The sequence below is a fragment of the Fusarium phalaenopsidis genome, assembly GCF_050370095.1.
Source record: "Fusarium phalaenopsidis strain FUZ10S chromosome Unknown contig_32332, whole genome shotgun sequence".
In the NCBI taxonomy this organism is placed as follows: domain Eukaryota; kingdom Fungi; phylum Ascomycota; class Sordariomycetes; order Hypocreales; family Nectriaceae; genus Fusarium; species Fusarium phalaenopsidis.
Window position 1 is genome coordinate 701,786 of NW_028145391.1, and position 19,766 is coordinate 721,551.

The window sequence follows — 19,766 nt, forward strand, 5'->3', positions numbered from 1 at the left end:
CCCTCCAACAACTATGTTACCTTTGCAATACTGACAGCAAATGGAGCCATTCTCAGTTTCAATGACGGGGTGGTCTGTTGTGTTCTTCATTTTCACATTGACATCACTTCATTTTAATACCGTAGCCACCAAATTTTTGTTCAATTATTGAGTAGAGTTTCCTATTAACATATATATCGTCCCATCATCAAGTTCACGACGTAAACTCATCCCGTCTAAGAGCCTCCCTCACGCTTAGCATACTCCTCCTCCATGGCCTCCTCATACAAACGATCAGCCTCCTTCTCCTCTTCAGTCTTTGGCCTTGTCACGCCGGCGCCCGTGTTGGCTCCCGCGCCGGTAGCGACTTGCTCGGTCTGAGTCTCTTGCTGCGGGGTTTGGTCCTTGGTTGTGGATTCGGAGAAGGTGGGGAGACCCATGATTATTGAGAGGCTGGTTTTCTGGTGTTTGGTGTGTTTTGACTTGTTTTCGAGATAGAATTCGATTCAAAAAAGGTACTTTGTTGATGGAAAGTAGAGTGGCTGTTGAAGTGTCGTTATCAAGGCTTCTCCTCTTATACCTCAATGTGGCAAAGCCGAGGTTCTGTGGCGAGTGAGGGTACGTCACCTAACCCAAGTGTGGCTGGAGCTGCCAGGCAGCTTTGCTCCGAGTTGACATTTGCCACTTGGTCGACCTAACAGACAAGGTCCGTTGAACTGTAGACATTCGCTTGGAAGATGATGCAGTGTTTTCATCTTGCAAGAGGCAACCAATATGAAACAAGCTTCCAAAAGGTTCTGTTGAGACCACGACGGTGGCTGCGAACAGCATGATTTGCTGTCATGTATTGACCGGCCTTGTCTGCAAAGTGATGATATCGCCTTGTTACTCCTGAAGGTTTAGTGAGGAAGCTACCCTGATTTCTCAATTTCGTCTCGGCAGAGACGTTCTAGACCACCTATGACGACAACGAGAAAAGCACCAGCAAGCAATAATGGATCCATTGTTCAATAACATGGCGTCAACATGCACAAACATGAAAAGCCTTGGAGTTTGCCTAACCACAAACTATTCGCAATTGGCCAAACAACTCATCGGAGGCCCTTTGAACGACACATGCCGTGATGACCTCATCCGAGCAGATGGTGCATCAAATCAGCACAGCCACTCCGTGGTTAGCGGGGAACGGCATCTCCGCTGTGACTCTGCGGCGAGGCGGGAGGCTTTGATTGTGGCTTTGGTTCCCCGCTGCGGGAACGCAACAACGCTTTTTTTTTTTTTTTCTACTCCATACTGTTTGATACCCTGGATTCATTGGTAAAGCAAAGGCAATCAAAGGGACCTTTGGGAACCATGTTTTTCTTGTCCCAGGCTTCAATGTCGCGTGATCGGCTAGATGCGGTCATCATGTGCGCTCTCCTTGTCCAACGCAGACATCCATTGCATCCACCACGGAGACTTTATTGAACACGCACAGAGAGAAGCCCCCATCTTTCAGGCAATTGATGCATATGTCCCATTGACCAGTAAAGGTTCATTCTGCGCTCACCACGACCCCGTAAGCGCTGCCTAGACTTGGCCCATCGTACATTTTCAATCCCCAAGGCCGTGGATGCCTAGTTTCGCGGGACGCAATAAGACCCAAAAGAGGTCTGAATCTCGAGATACGGGCTGTGACTCAGGTCGCCGTCTCACCCTTGCGCCCAATCAGAGCCTCCCCCTCGTAAGATGCATCCCTCCCTGTCTCCTCCCCGCCTTGTAAGGCTGGACACGGATGCCTCCTCCGGGCCTGGGTGTATCCATTCTGGCGGGCGGACTGCAGGCCGCATCGTCTTATATGCATTAGATGCGATCATGTACCTACATCGCCTACGTGGACAAGAGGTATAAATTCCTCACTTGTTTCGACTTGCACTTTTCTCTCTCTCTTCTTCTCACATCACGACATCTGCTTCTGCAGTCTTGGTTCTTTCCCCATCTAGTCCTCTAGTCTCTGCCGTAGACTATCTTGGGCAATCCACTACCTCCCAGTGGCGGATATCTTCGACAAAACAACACACCGTGATATCACCACTCTCGCTGCGTTTTTCGTCAGCTTCGTTCATCATGGATAACATCAACGCCTCGGGTCCCGGCCTGGGAGTCCCTGACGTAGCTTTCAAGCCTCAAGTCCCTTTCGCTCTTCTCGACTTTCTCATCCCCGGCTTTAGTGTCTTTTCTTCTGCCATCCAGACATACCTTGGCATCGACCTCAACATCTACATTCCCCTCCTCCTCGTCATCTCGGGAATCACCTTCGCCTGGACCTACATCAGCGACTATGCCTGGGGCATGATTGAAAAGTATCTCATGTCTGTCGTGCGCATCCGCACCGACGACGAGATCTACAACATCATCATGTCCTGGGTTGCGAGCCAGAAATTCGCCCGAAGCTCTCGCCGCTTCATCGTCAACACAAATATCAACTCCCGAAGTTGGTTCCTCTGGCGCTGGGACGAGGATGAGGACCAGTATGAGGATGGCGACGGTGACGGTTCTCACGGCTCTGCCCCCCGCAAGAAGCCTCTCCAGTACACTCCATCATTTGGCACCCACTTCTTCTGGTATCAAGGTCACCTTCTACTTTTCGAGCGTCACGAGAACCGCGAGCAGTCTGGCTTCCTTGTCGTGAGCGAGCGTGAGGAAATCTCCATCTCTTGCTTTGGCCGCAACCCCCGCATCCTCAAGGAGCTCCTCATCGATGCCCGTGCGCAGTACCTCAAGAAGGATGAGAGCAAGACTTTGATCTACCGTGGTGCCTCTGGCAGCAACGGTGGTGATCCTACCTGGCAGCGCTGCATGACCCGTGCCAGTCGTCCCGTTTCCACCGTCATCCTCAACGAGAAGGTAAAGAAGGACCTCCTTGACGACGTTACCGACTACCTCAACCCAAGCACTCGCCGTTGGTACTCGAACCGTGGTATCCCCTACCGTCGTGGCTATCTCCTTTATGGCCCTCCTGGTACTGGAAAGAGTTCTCTCAGTCTCGCCCTCGCTGGCTTTTTCCGAATGCGCATCTACATGGTCAGCTTGAGTTCCGCTATGGCAAATGAGGAGAACCTGGCCTCTCTTTTCGCCGACCTTCCTCGACGATGCGTTGTCCTGCTCGAGGATATCGATACCGCCGGTCTTACCCACACTCGTGAAGAGGGCAAGGAGGGCCCTACACAGGAAACTGTCGCAGCCCCTGCCGCTCCGGTTGTCCCTGGAAAGGGCGTCGCTGTCCCTCTCCTCCCTGGTAGACTCTCCCTCTCTGGTCTCCTCAACATCCTCGATGGTGTGGCCTCTCAGGAGGGCCGCGTCCTCATCATGACCACCAATCACCTCGAGAAGTTGGACAAGGCTCTCATTCGTCCTGGCCGTGTCGACATGATTGTCAAGTTTGGCCTCGCCGACTCTGGCATGATTTCTTCCATCTTCCGCGCCATCTATGCCCCTTACGAAGGAGAGAACTCTCCTCAGTCCAAGTCTGATGAACTCGAACCCGAAGTCGCTCAAAAGAAGGCTGCCTTGGAAGAGAAGGAACGTCTTGAACTCACAGAGCGCATTGAGGCCTTCGCCGAAAAGTTTGCTGCCGCGCTTCCCGAGCATGAGTTCAGTCCCGCTGAGATCCAGGGCTTACTCCTCAAGCACAAGCGGGATCCCGAGGCTGCCATCGCGGCTGTGGATGAGTGGATAGTCGAGACCCGCAAGGAGAAGAAGCAGAAGGAGATTGATGATGCCGAGAAGAAGCGCAAGGAGGAAGAGAAGGCCCGCAAGGCCGAGGCCAAGAGGGTCCGCAAGGAAGAGCGTCGCAAGGCTCGCAAGAAGAAGGCCAAGGCCAAGCGTCGCAGCAATGGCGAGAGCTCTGGATCTGATTCTTCCGATTCTGATTCTGATTCCGAGTCTGAGAACGAGACCAAGAAGGACGAATCCAAGAAGGACAAGGATGACAAGGCCGAAAAGGCTGAAGAGAAGAAGCCAGAGGCTGAGAAGCCTAAGGAAGAGCCCAAGGAAGAGCCCAAGGGCGAGGCCAAGGGCGAGACCAAGGAAGAGACCAAGAACGAGACCACAGAGGAGACCAAGGGGGAGGCTAAGAAGGATGACAAGGAGGATGCCACAGCCAAGAGACCCAAGGGCACCTCTGATTCTGGTTACGACACCCCAGACCAAACCTCATGAACAACTTAACGACCAGCATATCGCGGAAACGCAACTGTACGAGACATAAACAAGAACAAAAGTGGCCGCTCATGTGGTAAAGCATCATAGGCGTTGGGGATTGTCATTTTCGCACCAAGTGCATTAGTCAATAGTTAGAGTAGCACCTGCAACTCGCCATGTACCTTTCATTACACCAACAGGGTGCAAGTTGTAATAGTCAAGTATTTTGAATCAAGACTTACCTTGCATTGATGCGCTTAGGAATCAATCGTGCAAAGTCCCCAAGACATGAGGTACCAGTACTGTCAAGGCCTCCACTGGCTGTAAAGCCGCTGGCCAGAGAACACGAGGGGCAACGGGCATCCCTAGTCTCGGCAGAGAGATGCGGAAGGATTGGCCCCTGGGAGATCGAAGTGATCAAGCCAATGAGCCTCAGGGCGCAACCTAGGCCGGCAAGGTCAGTGCGGATTTGCTTCGACTAGATGCGCGGCTCCACGCAACAGCGGAGAGTAAGAGGGATATTCGGCATTCGACCGGAGCAGCCAAGTCGGGATCGAAAAGAACCCACGCTGCAAGACCAGCCATGAATGGCCGGATGCAAGCCGCCGTGGGAGCCGTGGGATGAGACTAATGACGTGCCGAAGCGGACAAGGGACCTGCGTGGGTGATGAAGTTGGGCTTGCGACCATGGTACAAAGAAGCAATGCGGCTTGGAGGAGCCTCAACCCGAATAAGAGGGACCGAATAAGAGAGCGAAGAGTCGAATAAGAGAGCGAAAATCGAATAAGAGACCGAATAACGACACTAGAGACATACGTAGTGTCTTGCGTATTCTCAGCTTTTCATGGATTCTTAAATTGCAAAGATCCTTTGGTCTCTTTTCATGCCGCTCGGCGCGAAGCAACTGGGTACGGGTACGTGATAGTTCGCAACACCCCCGCGGCTTATGTACGCAACGTGCCCTGCCCACCCAAGCCCCAGGCGAGCCGGCCGGAGTCGTCGAGCGATAATCAAGCCTGATGGTGGTGCCTGGGATGCAGGATCCTGCACGTTGATTATCTTAGGTGGGATATAGCCAGGGACTAAGACGCCCAAGTGTCTCAAGTCTCGGGACGGTTGAGGCAAAAGACGTGAGGCTAGCTGCATCAGACTTAGAAGGGTCCTTGTCGACCCACGCCGAAGAACGGAATGCGGCGGTCCTCGAGTTTAGCGATTGATAATGGTGGGCAAGTTGACGTCGTCACAAGTCAGGAAATGGTCCAAAGGTCGCATCAATGAGGGACAAACCGGGAAGATGACGCTAGAGATGTGGTCATGGCGTGGGACGCAGGACAATAAATTCCTCATGGACGTGGCGAGAAGGTAATGGAGCATGGGGGTGACGAGAACCTCGGCCGTGAACTGACTGAAGAAGGGCCATGGAGTTGAGAGCATGGTTGAGGGTTCTTCTGACATGTCAGGTTGAGCAAGGTAGAACTGGTCGAGGCATGTCATGATGCTCGCCTCGACAGGGTTTTGAGATCATCTATGACAGAAACCATGATCCGACTCCGAGATTGAACCCGGGAATACCTAGATCTGGATCTGGTAGGGATATCCCAAAGAAGGAGAACGCCGACGGCACATGGAGCGAACGAAGCACAAGTGCTGAAGGAGTGGGACGCTTGCTGAGTGGTGCCCATCACACATGAGTGCGGAACGGCGCCCTTAGAAAGGCCAATGCATGCAACCAAAGCGAAAGGGAACAAGATGGCGTCAAAATTGTTCTCGGGTACAGTTCGCGACGAGGGTGTTTCCTGGTGAACGCGAATGGCTACCGTTGATGTGCGGCTAAGTACGCAAGGGTGAGGTTGATGAAGAAGATGGAATGGTGGAGTCGTGGAAGAATGGAAACGGGTGTGGTGACCACCTCTGGAAGGACAAGGCCAGACAGGGCAAGTGCGACTGTAGGTGATGCTGGGCGATGATACGCTGTGGCCCCCGCTACAACATCTAGCCCCTGGGTACCACCCGACAGTAGCGTTAGCGGGTGGTCCCCTGAGATGGGACTGGCTCTGGCCCTGAGCTCCGGTCCCTTCTGTCCCATCCCATCCACTCTGCGATGGATGGATGGCGCCAGCTGGGGCCGGTCTCGGTGGAGTTTTGGCTGCTAAGCTGCCTGTGAGAGTGCAGCGTGGGATCAGATAATGAAAACTCAGAGTGGGTTGGATCACCAAGCAGAGAATTTTGCGCCGAATTAGAACAGGTACAGCTCGAGGCAGCCTTTGTACCTCTCTGAAAGAAGTACCTCTTGAGTGGCGACCGGGCATGTGAGGCAGGGCTTGGGCCGGCAGATCGGGTATCTGGAAACACCTCGGAGCAAACAAGCACCTCAACATTTACACAACCTACTCAGACGACACAGGGACAATCTTGGCCAAAAGCGCACTTACACCCATCTAGCACAAGAGATTGACGTCTATATAAAGGATTCCCATCCCTCCCCATACTTTTACCAGATAACAGCTGCATCTAGAGCATCTTGCCGGCTAGAACCAACACCTTCCCCAAGTTTGATCGACCAACCAACCAGTTGTCGTGTTCGTGTTTCCAAACAGCCTTCTCGCTATCCCCGTGTAAGTCCCACCAACAGCGCCCAAGCCCACTCCCACCACAGACAACGAAACGTCAAGCCCACCACGTTTTTTCCCCCTTCGGCGCCCACCGGTTGAGGCGTGCCCCTGACAGGAGACGGGAGGGAGGAGGCAAGAGACTCTGTCTGCGGGCTGCATGAAGTGCAGTTGCAGTGGTCATGGAGCAGGCAAAGAGTCGAGTGTCTTGCGAGGGCAGGTTGTGCTTCCATGATAAACACAGAGCACAACATCTCGCGTAGCACACATCTACGGATCTAATCCAGGTGCTCAATGCATTCGACTCAACCAGGACAAATGATTGTCATTGTCCTGGCGGTCTGGTCTTAGCATCCCTCTCACCGTGCCGTCTCCCAGGTCGGATCCCATGCATCATGGTCACGTCCGAGGATGAAGACATTTGCCTAGCCCAATTACTGCACCCAGCCCCCCCAAAATACCTCGATAGCAAGCACAATTGCCAATCGTCCAGCGGCAAAGCCAAAGGGCGGTGAAAAACCTGATACCTCTGGATCTAACTAATTTGCCCAACAATCATAGGTCACTCCCTTCACCCCTCCACGTCCCGAAGCTTGCCTTGCCCCCCCGCCGCGCCGCCTGAACATCCATCACCCCCCAGAGGCTTGGGCTCCGTCTAGATTTCGTTTCGAGATCCAATCTCAATCTCAATTAACAAACCCGCAATCTCGCGCCTTCTTCCGGGTCCCTCCCCCCCTTCCCTTCCCTCCTTCCTGGTGGTTATTATATCTCGTCTCTCCTCCATCTCCACATCCTCTTCCTCTTCCTCTACCTCTTCTTCTTGTCTTCATCTTCCTCCACCGTCACCTCCCAACGAAAGACAAACACCTCCCAAATCTTTCACTATGGCCGCCCGTCCTCAGAACATTGGCATCAAGGCCATTGAGATCTACTTCCCCAGCCAGGTAAGTCAGGGTCCTCCCTCTGCCCCGTGCTCTCGTGCCTCAATTGCTCTCTGAGCATTGGGGAATGGATTGTTGTTGGCCGCTGCCCCTCACCAAAACTTTTCAATTAAAAAAAAAAGTCCCTGCGTTATTCTCGTGTTCGGGTTCCTGGGTCGTGTGCCCCTCCATTCCAGCGCCAGCCCCTCCATCGCAAGCCCTCGATGACGCCCTCAGCTAACCACAATCCGCCTCACTCTAGTATGTTGAGCAGACTGAGCTCGAGAAGTTCGATGGCGTCAGCGCTGGAAAGTACACCATTGGTCTTGGCCAGACCAAGATGTCCTTCTGCGATGATCGCGAGGGTAAGTTTGGTCCCAAGCTCAGCAAATGATCCATGGCGACGCGCCTGACTTCACACGCTCTGTAACACGTTGCTAACATTATCCTGCTATTCTTTCACGATAGACATCTACTCTTTCGCCCTGACCGCCACCAAGAACCTCCTCAAGAACTACAACGTTGACCCCAACTCAATTGGTCGTCTCGAGGTCGGCACTGAGACCCTCCTCGACAAGTCCAAGTCGGTCAAGACTGTTCTCATGCAGCTCTTTGGCGACAACACCAACATCGAGGGTGTCGACACCATCAACGCCTGCTACGGTGGTACCAACGCCGTCTTCAACACCATCAACTGGATTGAGTCCTCTGCTTGGGACGGCCGTGATGGTATTGTTGTGGCTGGTGACATTGCCCTCTACGCCAAGGGTAACGCCCGTCCCACTGGCGGTGCTGGCGCCGTTGCTCTGCTCATTGGCCCCAACGCTCCCATTGTTGCTGAGCCTGGCCTGCGCGGTACCTACATGCAGCACGCCTACGACTTCTACAAGCCCGACCTGACCAGCGAGTACCCCTACGTCGATGGTCACTACTCCATCAACTGCTACACCAAGGCTCTCGATGCCGCTTACCGTGACTACTGCAAGCGTGAGGCCAAGCAGTCTACCAACGGTGTCACCAACGGCAGCGACCCTAACCGAACCAACCTCGACCGCTTCGATTACCTTGCCTTCCACTCCCCTACTTGCAAGCTCGTCCAGAAGTCTTATGCCCGACTCCTCTACCACGACTACCTTGCCAACGCCGACTCCCCGGCTTTCGCCGAGGTCGCCCCTGAGCTCCGCGACATGGACTACGAGAAGTCTCTGACCGACAAGGTCGTTGAGAAGACCTTCATGGGTCTCACCAAGAAGCGCTTCCAGGAGCGCGTCAACCCCTCCATCCAGGTTGCCACCAACGTTGGTAACATGTACTGCGGCAGTGTCTGGGGTGGTCTGGCCAGCTTGATCAGCGTCGTCGACAACAAGGCTCTCGAGGGCAAGAGAATTGGTCTCTTCAGCTACGGTTCCGGTCTCGCTGCCAGCTTCATGTCTTTCCGCATCAACGGCAACGTCGAGCGCATCTCTGAAGTTCTCGACATCCCCACCCGCCTCGCTGCCCGCCGCGCCGTGCCCCCTGAGAACTACGACAAGGTGGGTGAAGGATGAGAAAGTTGCAGTTCAAGCAGTCGCTAACTTTGTGCAGATGTGCGATCTCCGAAAGCAGGCTCACCTCCAGAAGGACTACACCCCCAAGGGTGAGATCTCCGGCATTGTCCCTGGAACTTACTACCTTACCAAGGTCGACGACATGTTCAAGCGCGAGTACGCTATCAAGGAATAGAGGACCCGCGCCCGTTCAGCTTTATGACCCTTCTGCTTCTCGTTCATTTTTGACCTGGGTTGTTTTCTACTTGCTGGCCTAGCCCACAAGAGTCGCGACCCTGGACCGAGAGCATATCATGAACATGACGACTTGAAAGGGGAGGAAACTAGACGCATTGGGAGGCGAACTACAGCGCTTGACGATAGACTTGCGCCTTGGGCGCAAAGGAGATTGACGCGGATTCCCCCTAATTGAGCCTACGATGGTGGACACGAAGGCTTGTGTAAATATTGGGGATATTGTCTCTCCTGAGAAGCTGATTTATGCTGGAAGCTGTCAAGGCCCATAGATGCGACCATTTGGCGCACAAAAGATGTCGGCATTTGAATACAAGACATCTATTTCCAAGTAAATTGGTATCTTTTGATATTCGACTTCGCTTGTGCACAACCAAGACTTTTCTATATACCCAAACCTTGTATACAGGCCTCTCGGCAGCAAGACTAAAAGCCTTAGCTCTATCAACTCTAACACTCAATACTCATACAGGGTATCCTCTATTTCTTCTCCTTGAACTTCCACTCGGCGTGGCGGTGCAGCATGTAATCCTTGCTCTGGATACCCTTCCAGATACCATACAGACCACCCAACGGCGGCTTGCTCTTGAGGGAGCGCTTCCACTTCTGACGCTCCTCCTTGCGGGCCTCGACATCAACCTTGACCTTGTCGTGGACGGTCGGCAGGGTGTCGGCGTGGTACTTCTTCCTCAGAGCCTCATACCAGGGTCGGTCATAGAGCTTCCAGAACTCTTCCTCGTTGTAGTAGGTGTGCGCATAAAGCCACTTAAGTCCGCCTAGCTCGACAAGCTTGTCCTCGAGAGCGCGGTTCTTGGTCACAAATTCATCCGGGTTAGTGGGGCCCCAGCCCCATAGGCCAATGTTCAGAGACGGAGGGGTTGACACGGTGCCATCGGCGGCGGTCTCGGTCTCGCCAGTGTGAGGGTGGAAGGTGGGAGGAGGAGTCTGCTTCAGGGGACACAACCAAAGGGGCCAAATGTTGAAGTTCTCAGCCGTGTAGTCGACAAAGGCCTCGGCAGTGCGGTAGGGCAGGCCAAGGTCCTGAACGATGAAGCGGGCGGATTCACCACTACCGTGGAGGGCGCGGTAGAGCATGCGAGTATGGAGGAAGTCGTCGAGGAACCAGCGGAAGAATCGGGTGAAGGGCACGCCCTTGAAGTAGTCAAAGGCTGCGGCGCCTACCCAGAAGCCGCCGCGGTCATAGCGGAAGAAGTATTCGGCGAGGGGGATATAATCGACAGGCGAGGAAGACGAGGTGGCGGAGTCAACGGTAGGGCCAGCGGAGGGGACGTTTCGAGTGCGATCTTGGACGTGGAGGTAGTACCAAGGATCCCAGGCACCACTGAAAGTCTGGATCTTGGTATCGGCTGGCTTGTCATCGGTCAGGGTACCAGTGACAACTACGCCATGGTCCTTGGAGAAGAGGATACCGTCGACATAGTCGTTGGCGGGGTTTTCGGTCTCGGCGCGGATACGGGCAACAGCCTCAGCGACGCTGCTGGTGCGATGATATGTAGTGCGAACAAACTTCTTGGCCTCCTTGAGCTGCAGCTCGAGCAGCGTGGTCACGCCGAGGGAGCCGACGGCGCCAGCGGCACCGCAAAAGAGGTCAGCACGCTCCTCCCGCGATGCACGAACAACCTCTCCGTTTCCGAGCACAATCTCGGCCCAATTGACCGTATCGTTGAAGAATCCGTACTTGAACGATGAGCTCTCGCCCGCCGTGCCCGCGAAGCCGCCTCCGGCTGTGATGCCGGGGAACTCCATGACGACAGGAGGAACAAGGCCATGCTTAAGGGTCGACTCGACGAGCTTGTCCATGGGGACATTGGGTTCGACAAGGGCGGTGCGAGCGGCACGATCGACCTGGAGAACATTGCGAAGGGCGCTGATGTCGACAACGGGCTTACCGGTCAGCTGAGGACGGGTACTGTTCGTGGAGCCATGGAAGATGCGGTATGGCTCGCGGCGCTCGAAGAAGCCGCGAACGGCCGAGGCGATGGAGGCGACGGCCTGCTTGTGGCGCTCCATTGGTATCGTGGGGACCCCTCGGGGATGGTGGTTGAATGATGTTGGAGGGAGCTTGGAGCTTGCGGATCAGGCAAGTTGGAGAATTTTGGTGGGTCCGGCCGGTGTCGGGTTCGGAAGCCGGAGGCTGTGGGGGCGGAGCCGATGGGGGTGATGACGATGCCGATATGATTGATAACGGAGATTATAGAAGGCGTGTAAGTTGTATGTATAAAAAAGTATCTCGTATATCAACCGTTCGCGTGTCCAAATATGTATTCTAACATATATGTAATAATCAAGTTATCGACATGTCACCTATAACTTTGCAATTGGCACCTCTAGCAGCCTCTCCTCTAGCCCTGCCTTTTGCAGCACCCTCTCTTGTATCTCTTTCTCTGACACATCACTGAGCTCTTCAAACCGCAATGGAACCTCCTCCAACGTCCTCGCCTTGACTATCACGGCCCTCGTCTCGATCGCCGCGGGGTCTTCAACAGCGGCGCGGATGAAAGCCGCCCAGCCGTCGTAGCACCGGCGCGTGGCGGGTACATCGCGCAGCAGCAGTGCGAAGCAGTGCGGCATGGCCTCGTACTCCTCAAAAACGACCCGCACGCCGTCGGCCTCGAGCTTTCGCGCGAGGTACTTGTCCTCGTAGGCGAGGATCTCCCATCCTGTGCAGATGTAGATGGGTGGTGCCCCCTTCCAGCTACGGGCCATAACGAGAGATGCAAGTGGGTGAGCTGCTAGGTCATCGGCAATGTACATGTTGCGCCGAGGAGGGTTTGAGGGCCAAGCATCGCATGGAGGGATGTCTAGTTTGTCCATGGTCTCGGGCTTGGGGAGGTAGTCGTACGGGGTCGGCGTGGCCATCTCCCATGTCGGCGAGCTCTGTGTGACATCTACCCAGGGAGAGTTGACTGCGATGCCAGCTGGCATGGGGACCTCACGCAGCTCGCCGTGCCATAGAATCCGAGAGTCTTGCTGACGAAGCTCGAGAATGAGCTGGAGCAGCGAGAGCGCAAGATTGCCGCCAGCACTAACAAGCTCATGTTAACATGTGGCTATCCAGGACACCGAGAATAGTATCATACCTATCACCGGCAATCACAATGTGCTCCGGCTGCACAGGATCGTGGTACGCATCCGGAGGAGGGTACAGCAGGGTGAAATAAGACACCAGCGCATCGAGCAACGCAGCAGGGAACGGATGCTGCGGTGCGAGGCGATAGCGCACCGAGTAGCACCGGCCACCCGTCAGCTCGGCCAGCTTCTTGGTCGTGGGGCGGTGCGTCGAGGGGTCGCAAAGGTAGTAGGCGCCGCCGTGCAAGTACAGGACCGTCGTCGGACGGCGGCACTCGCGCATCATGCCGTGGTACCGCTCCCGCTCCGACACGTCAGGCAGCGGAGCGCCGCAGGCCACACCGTCCCGGTGGCCGGTCCACTCGGCCTCGACGTCGACCAGGTCGGGCACCGGGACCCGGCATGTAGTGGTTCCCGCGAGGCGTTCGAGGGTGCTGATAAGGGTGTCGCGAATGGAAGTCTCTGGTGGCCTTGGGCTGGCATACTTGCTGACCCATATGTGGCCCCTTATTCCGGGGTCTCGAAGAGTGAGCTTCTGCGTGGAAGAGATGCTGTGGGGGTTTGGGGGGACGAGCAGCTCGCGGAGGCAGGCGACCACGAGGGAGCTATGAAGGTCGAGATACTTGGCAGTATCGGAGATCCGGAGGATGTGGAGGAGAGAGTGACGGAGGATGAGAGGGAGTAAGGGGATGACCGCCTTAATGGTCTCGACGGTTTCTGAGTTCATCTTGAAGGTGAAGTGGGGCTTGGATCTGTAGCGATAGTGAAGAGGAAGTGATGGTGTTGTGGGTTTGAGTGGTGATGTAAGTGATCCAGATGAGCCGGTGGAGTAAGAGGTCAACGTCCAACTCTTCTTCGGTCAATTGTATCCTGTTGGGTTTATCCTTGTTAATTCATTGAACAAGCACGTTGTAAAAACCCTCATCTAGAAACCGAGGACAGACACGAAAGCGGTCGGAGTGAGGCGTCGCGATGAGAGGTGTCGCAAGGGAGGATGGCTGAGATCAAGATGAGACTTGTCCACCGCCCAGCCAGCCACCGTAGCTCCTCTTATTGGCACGAGAGCCCAATACCAAGCAAATATTGAGACCTGAATTGCGCCAAAGCCAATGACGGCTCCTGTCAGTCCATGACAAGGTCAACCAGGGAACTCTCGCCACTAGTGGTGGTCTCCCAGCCGGGTTATCTCTCCCGTCACGGCATAGACACCCTCGGGGAAACTCGATGAAGAAAATGACATGTCATCAACTAGGAATAGTTTATCCAGGAGACGGTTGTTGGAAGCGGGCAGAGATCATGAGCTTTTAAGCGAGCCTCGGCACGGGGGTGTTCAGGCTAGCGGTTTTCAGCTGCTGGGGTATGGATGTGCCGATCATCGGCGTCCGCGGTCCCTGATTTACCGAGACAGCTTCTGAGAATCTGGCGTTCATGAAGGATATTCTCTATCATGACTCGTCTTAATCCTTGCTTGCTAGAAGTTATATCAGAGAGAGTATGCTTCTGTGTGTTGAGCGGTGTAGGTGATGCCTCACAACACTACTCAAAGTGGTAATTTTTGCGGGAACTGCGTGGTCAAGGATATACAAGCAGCAAGGAGACGCATGCAAATGCGCTGCAGAACGAACAGCGAGCTCGACATTGCATGCTTGCATCAAGAAGCTGGTGGCGCATACTGGTTTGGCCCATCTGATTGGCTTCAAGATGTGGCTTCAGAGGGACAGCAAAAGAAAAATTACAGTAACCACACATCCACATCTTGATACGATCACCTGCGAATGATGGCCAAGCCTGGTGATGGTCAACATTGATATTTGACAAGACGGATTAACGCTACAACACTACCCCATAAAACACTCCTATCAGCCGACCCTATTATCCCAGAGTCTCCATTTGTCCAAAGTTGTAGATGCATAGGATACTGTACAAACGAGAAGAAAAAAAACTAAATATCAGGACATCTCCTAAGAGCTGGAGCTGCTAGCAGCCGCCTCCTTGGGCTCATCCGCCTTGACCTGAGTCGACGAGGTGTCGTTCTGGTTGGCCATGGCCATCTGCCAGGCAGGGATGGACTTCTTGCCAGTCATGTTGGCAAGAGGTGACGAGGATCGGTTGACCAGGGGAGCCGAGGCGAAGGTAGTCGAGGGGAAGCTAGGCTTGGGAACCTCAGCAGCGGGAGTGGTCGTGCTGGACTCGGCTCCGGTCTTCTCTCCGTTGGTCTTGGGGGCCGAGCTAGAAGCCGCCGGGGTGCTTGTGCTGCCGACGCCGCTGGCACCACCACTGACACTACCGCTGGCACCTCGCAAGAAGCTTGAGCTTGTGGGAGTCGAAGCGCTGCTGGACATTCGCTGCGAAACCAGGGTCTTGAGGCTGGTAAGCTCGGTGTTGATCTCGCGCAGCCGGCCATCTGTCAGTCCCTTCTGGTTCTCAAGCGCCTTGGGGATCGCGTCCTTGAGGGACTGGACCTCATCTCGGATTCGGTTCGCGTCGTCCTCCCGTCGTCGGTTGGCCGCCTTGAGGTCTGTCATGACGGTCTCGAGGTCCGCAATTGCAGCATCCAACTTTTCTGTTCGCTCCTTTTCGGCCGTCTTAAGGCTCTCGGTGTCCTTCGCGAGCTGCTCAACAAGAGTGAAGGCGCGGTCAAACTGTTCTTCGATCGATTTCTTATCTTGCTCGAGCTTCTCCGGCGTCGGGGGTGCCACCAGGGGGTATATGTAGCGCTGCCTCCTTGTTAGTCCACCATCACGAGGCAATGTTGCCAGAGGTTACAAACCTTGCCCAGAGAGTACACTCCGTAGGAAACTCCGCTAACTACAGTCGCCATGATGAACCAGTCCCTCCAATCCCTTCTTGGGGGAGGTGGCGGCTGCCAGGCATGCTGTGGATAGGGCGGGTAGTATTGCTGAGGAGGAGGAGGACCGGCGGGAGCGCCGGCATACGAAGGTGTCGGTGTAGGCGGCGCATTGCCTCCTGTTCGGGCCAGGGCAACGTCGATTTCCTCTTGGGTCAGGTTCTTGCTTCGCAGGAACGAGATGCGGTTCTCGACGGAAGACGATGCGACGCTGGGATCTTGCAGGACTGCGATCAGTTAGCATTGGTGCTCGGCGTTGATGGTATCGTATAGGAAGAAACCGACATTGCGCCTACTCAGGAGTCAGTATTCAAGTCCGACATTTGCGGTCGCGGTGGCTGGGAGACGCGATCAACTTACCGCAGAGGCCACGAGGTCTTCGCGAATAGCCATGATTGACTTGTAGCCGTCAGACGGCTCTCACCACAGCATCCGAGTCGCAGATAGTTGAAGGAGTGATGGCCGAACAGGTCCGGGTGATGATGGAAGGGAAAATGACAAATGCATGTGCTTCTTGCGGAGGCTCGAAGTTGAAGGCGTGGGGACGGAGTCTGGAGCCGGAAGCTGGCCCGGGGAAATGCGTGGTCGAGCCGAGGCAGCCGGTACGTACCTCTCCAGCGAAACGAACGGCTCAACACCAAACTGCCTTGGGAAGTTGCGCTGAGATTTGAGTCACGTGCTGACGTTAATTGATGCCCCACTCTGCCAGCTCAACCGTGCTCCACTCGAAACCACGACGTCTTCTTCTAGCCAATCAAAGGCTAGATGAGATCGTTTGTTTACTTTCCCGCCGGGCAACACACTTCCAACGCCCAATCTTTCTAATCTTGCCCTGACGCCTATTTCGCACCCTCGCATCCCACCCCTCGTCAACATCATCACCGACAAGTTGCTCACGAAAAACTAACCCTACAGTACTCGCCGACATCGCGCGTTCATTCCATCGCAGTCGCGTGCTGCCTGTCACACCGGATATGTCCCAAGATACGGGCCTGTGGAGTGTCAGAAGACCCAGAGAGGTGCGACCGCTCCCCGCCTTTTACAACACACGCGCGCCTTGGCTTGCAACATTTTTCTAACTCTCTGCATAGACCCTTGGAGGTATCAGCGCAAACAGCGCCATTCCACAGCCTGGTTCGACTATGAAGCGATCCGGCTCCAACAGTGGCGCCAATTACCCGGGCAGTCATGTCCGGTCCATGTCGGGATCTAGGCAATCCCTCGCCCTGCCGCGCCCAAGTCAACCTCTTTTCAAGCGTTCGTCGTCCGGAACCAACCTCGCCGACCTTGGTCTGTCCTCAGTCAAGCGTTCCTCGTTCCAACCGAAGCCGACTTTTACTCCCGGAGCGACGACGACGCGAGCCTCTACCGATGGCGACCGACGTAGCAGCGTATACCGGCCTCGCCAGTCGACGGCGGCTCCCATGACCCACCAGAGCTTCTTTCAGGCTACTCCCCAACCTGCCGGTGTTCCCCGCGACCCCCGACCTCTGAAGGATCGCGCATTCCAAGCTCGCATTGGACAAGAGATTTTGGAGTACATGGTGAACTACAATTTCGAGATGGAGATGAAGCATGTCCTTTCGCAAAATGTCCTCAAGTCACCGACGCAGAAGGACTTCAACTACATGTTTCAATGGCTCTACCACCGTATCGACCCCAGCTACAGATTCCAGAAGAGCATCGACCAGGAAGTGCCGCCTCTCTTAAAGCAGATGAGGTACCCTTTTGAGAGAAGCATCACCAAGAGCCAGATCTCTGCAGTGGGAGGACAAAACTGGAGCACATTTCTTGGTCTTCTTCACTGGATGATGCAGCTGGCCCAGATGCTGGATGGCTACGCAAACTGCAGCTACGACGAAGCTTGTATGGAGAGCGGGGTCGACGTTAGCGGTGATCGTATTATCTTTGACTTTCTCAGCAACGGATACCGGGACTGGCTGGCCATGGACGATGATATGGGTGACGAGGAGGCGGAACGTGTTTTGGCACCTCATGTGCAGTCCATGGCAGCTGCATTTGAGCGGTCAAACTCGAAGTACACGTCACAACTTGAGATGCTCGAGGCGGAAAACGCGCGACTACTCAAAGAGATTGAGGACCTGGAAAAGTCGACACCCGACCCGGCAGTTCTGGACAACCACTTCAAGATCATGGAGGAGGACAAGATCAAGTTTGAGGAGTACAATGCACTGGCTATGCAACGGTCAGAGAAGTACGAAAGCCGGTCACAGGTTCTGCAGGAGGAGCTCGACAAACTACTAGAGGAGCTCCAAGAGGCTGAAGATGAGCGACGTGGTCTGCAAAAGGCTGTCGATGCTCAGGGGATCAGCATGCAGGATATTGACCGCATGACTGCGGAGCGAGAGCGGCTGCAAAAAGGCATCGAGTCAGCAGGCCAGCGACTAGAGGAAGTGAAGAAGAAGGTGTCGGAGAAGGAGATTGACGCAAGCCGGAAGCTAGACGAGCTCGAGCGGATGGTCGATCGGTACAACACTGTGGCATACCAGATCGCCTTGATCCCATCGACAGCAGCCAATGCCAAGGGAGAAGAGTTTGAACTCCAGGTTATGGTCAATGACAGCTCGGACCTCACGTCCTCCAACTTCAAGGGGTCTACAGGGGCGGCTTCGTCAGACCGCTTGCTGGCTGACCACGCGACTGGATACCAACCAGGACACATTCTTAACCTGGACCTCCGAGGCAAGATCCGCAAGAGCTTCTTGTCGCTGCGAAAGGAGATTTCAGAGCGTCGAAGTGCTGCAATGGACGAGATGATGAAAGACCATGACTTGCTGGACGGAATCAAGGAAGCCATTGAAGACAGGCGAAGCGCTGTGGAAGCACTCAACCACCGCGTACGCGCAGCAGAGGAGGAGTATGAGAAGACCAAGGAGATTACAACAGCGCAGAAGCTGGCGTCTGATGCGCAAATTGAGAAGATGGAGAAGGAGTTGTCACGCATGCGAGCTGGTCTATCCGACACGGTGCAGGTTCTGGAGCAACGTGAGATCAACACAACCATTGAGTAAGTCCATTTAATATGGGTTTAAGACGATAAGGTGCTGACCAGATGATAGATACGAGCAGCTTGTACTCCGGGCCAATGCACTCCGTGAGGAGCTGCACACCGAGATTGACCGGATGCTCAACGACGTCATCAAGTTCAAGATTCACGTTCAGAAGAACCTAGATGACTACGAAGGCTTCGTGGCAGACGAGCTAGAAAAGGAGCTCGGCAGCGAGGAAATGGGCGAGGACACTCGACAAGTCGATATGTGATGACGCTGACGCATGAACCAATCTTTCAAGACGCTTATGAGATGACGAATTGTTTTCCGGCGACTTTCTGGCTTGTTTCGGGCGTTTGGCGGAGTGATGGACGAGCTGGTTGGAATACAGTCTAGGCTGGTCCTTGTCTATGTTGATGCCGTGTACTGTTTTGGTTCTTGTTGATATAGGAGTGGAGAGCGGACTTGCATCAATAATGCGCTAGATACCTGGTAGTTTTTGGTTTGAAGGATACCACCCACGGGCCTAATTTGGCCTGATCTGGTTCGATACATGCAGCGAGTCTCGACGGGCGCCAGTTTTCTATTCGGACATGAAGCCGCAGCTATCAAAGCGTAACAGACAACCCAGGCTCCGGTGCAAGGAGCTTCGCTTGGCTTCCACGTTGAGACACCTGCGCTATTGAGGCGCCACAGGGGAACCACATGGCGATTACAGGGATTATGCGAGGGGAGAGAGGGATGGGCGGCAGATGCAGCGCGTGATGGTGGAGGGAAGTGCATTTTAGGTATTTCGTATTCAAAGCGAGGAGAGAGATAAAGCCGAGGTATAATCAAGGTTTATCAAGTTTGTTTTTTGTTGATTGTCTGTGTCCATGGATGCAATATGCATGGATGGATGATGTATGTCTTATGCATGGATACACACCGGACTTGAACTCCACACTCTGGTCAACACGGAGCGGCGTCTACCTGGAACCGTTGAGAAAAGGAAGATAAACAAGGAGAGAAAAAGAGGCGAGAGCAATCAATCACAGGCAAGGAAAAAGTTACGACGGCCTCGGATTGTTCCCGCTCGCACTCGCGTCCTCTTCAAGGCAATGCTCCTCTCTCTCGTCTCGTCTCCCCGGATGGCTCGGGAAATGGCTCCGCCCACGCGGTCGGCGTCGGACACACGGGGACATGCGGGTCTATTAACTCCGCTAAAGCCCTACGGGGCAACCAAAGCTGCTGTTGCTTGCTGCTACGGTGATGGTGTGTGTGTCCCCTTTTTCGTACCTCTCTCTTTGCTTCATTTTTTTCTAGAAGATCCTCAAAAGCATAGACCTCGATCTCAAGCCTCTTTG

The 19,766-nt window shown here is 54.5% G+C and overlaps 7 protein-coding genes across 7 annotated transcripts; 3 read left to right on the plus strand and 4 right to left on the minus strand.

Annotated features, from left to right (window-relative positions):
• Nucleotides 1-215: 215 nt before the first annotated feature.
• LRP88_13218 (uncharacterized protein) lies at nt 216-419 on the minus strand (the record flags this gene model as incomplete). The annotated part of the gene is made up of 1 exon (XM_083249593.1): nt 216-419. One exon carries the CDS (start codon nt 417-419, stop codon nt 216-218), a length of 204 nt encoding a protein of 67 aa, XP_083093927.1.
• Nucleotides 420-2,085: 1,666 nt separating this feature from the next.
• LRP88_13219 (BCS1 N terminal-domain-containing protein) lies at nt 2,086-4,179 on the plus strand (the record flags this gene model as incomplete). Its single annotated transcript, XM_083249594.1, has 1 exon — nt 2,086-4,179. The coding sequence occupies one exon, from the start codon at nt 2,086-2,088 to the stop codon at nt 4,177-4,179; it is 2,094 nt and encodes a 697-aa protein (XP_083093928.1).
• A 3,475-nt stretch (nt 4,180-7,654) lies between these two features.
• On the plus strand, nt 7,655-9,412 carry LRP88_13220 (hydroxymethylglutaryl-CoA synthase; the record flags this gene model as incomplete). Its single annotated transcript, XM_083249595.1, has 4 exons — nt 7,655-7,714; nt 7,953-8,055; nt 8,159-9,222; nt 9,275-9,412. The coding sequence occupies 4 exons, from the start codon at nt 7,655-7,657 to the stop codon at nt 9,410-9,412; spliced, it is 1,365 nt and encodes a 454-aa protein (XP_083093929.1).
• A 539-nt stretch (nt 9,413-9,951) lies between these two features.
• On the minus strand, nt 9,952-11,502 carry LRP88_13221 (FAD-binding oxidoreductase; the record flags this gene model as incomplete). The annotated part of the gene is made up of 1 exon (XM_083249596.1): nt 9,952-11,502. The coding sequence occupies one exon, from the start codon at nt 11,500-11,502 to the stop codon at nt 9,952-9,954; it is 1,551 nt and encodes a 516-aa protein (XP_083093930.1).
• Nucleotides 11,503-11,796: 294 nt separating this feature from the next.
• LRP88_13222 (alpha/beta hydrolase fold-domain-containing protein) lies at nt 11,797-13,288 on the minus strand (the record flags this gene model as incomplete). Its single annotated transcript, XM_083249597.1, has 2 exons — nt 11,797-12,517; nt 12,573-13,288. The coding sequence occupies 2 exons, from the start codon at nt 13,286-13,288 to the stop codon at nt 11,797-11,799; spliced, it is 1,437 nt and encodes a 478-aa protein (XP_083093931.1).
• A 1,234-nt stretch (nt 13,289-14,522) lies between these two features.
• On the minus strand, nt 14,523-15,802 carry LRP88_13223 (peroxisomal membrane anchor protein conserved region-domain-containing protein; the record flags this gene model as incomplete). Its single annotated transcript, XM_083249598.1, has 4 exons — nt 14,523-15,278; nt 15,332-15,636; nt 15,695-15,701; nt 15,770-15,802. The coding sequence occupies 4 exons, from the start codon at nt 15,800-15,802 to the stop codon at nt 14,523-14,525; spliced, it is 1,101 nt and encodes a 366-aa protein (XP_083093932.1).
• Nucleotides 15,803-16,383: 581 nt separating this feature from the next.
• LRP88_13224 (kinetochore-associated Ndc80 complex subunit NDC80) lies at nt 16,384-18,691 on the plus strand (the record flags this gene model as incomplete). Its single annotated transcript, XM_083249599.1, has 3 exons — nt 16,384-16,428; nt 16,501-18,437; nt 18,490-18,691. 3 exons carry the CDS (start codon nt 16,384-16,386, stop codon nt 18,689-18,691), a joined length of 2,184 nt encoding a protein of 727 aa, XP_083093933.1.
• Between the last annotated feature and the right edge of the window lie 1,075 nt (nt 18,692-19,766).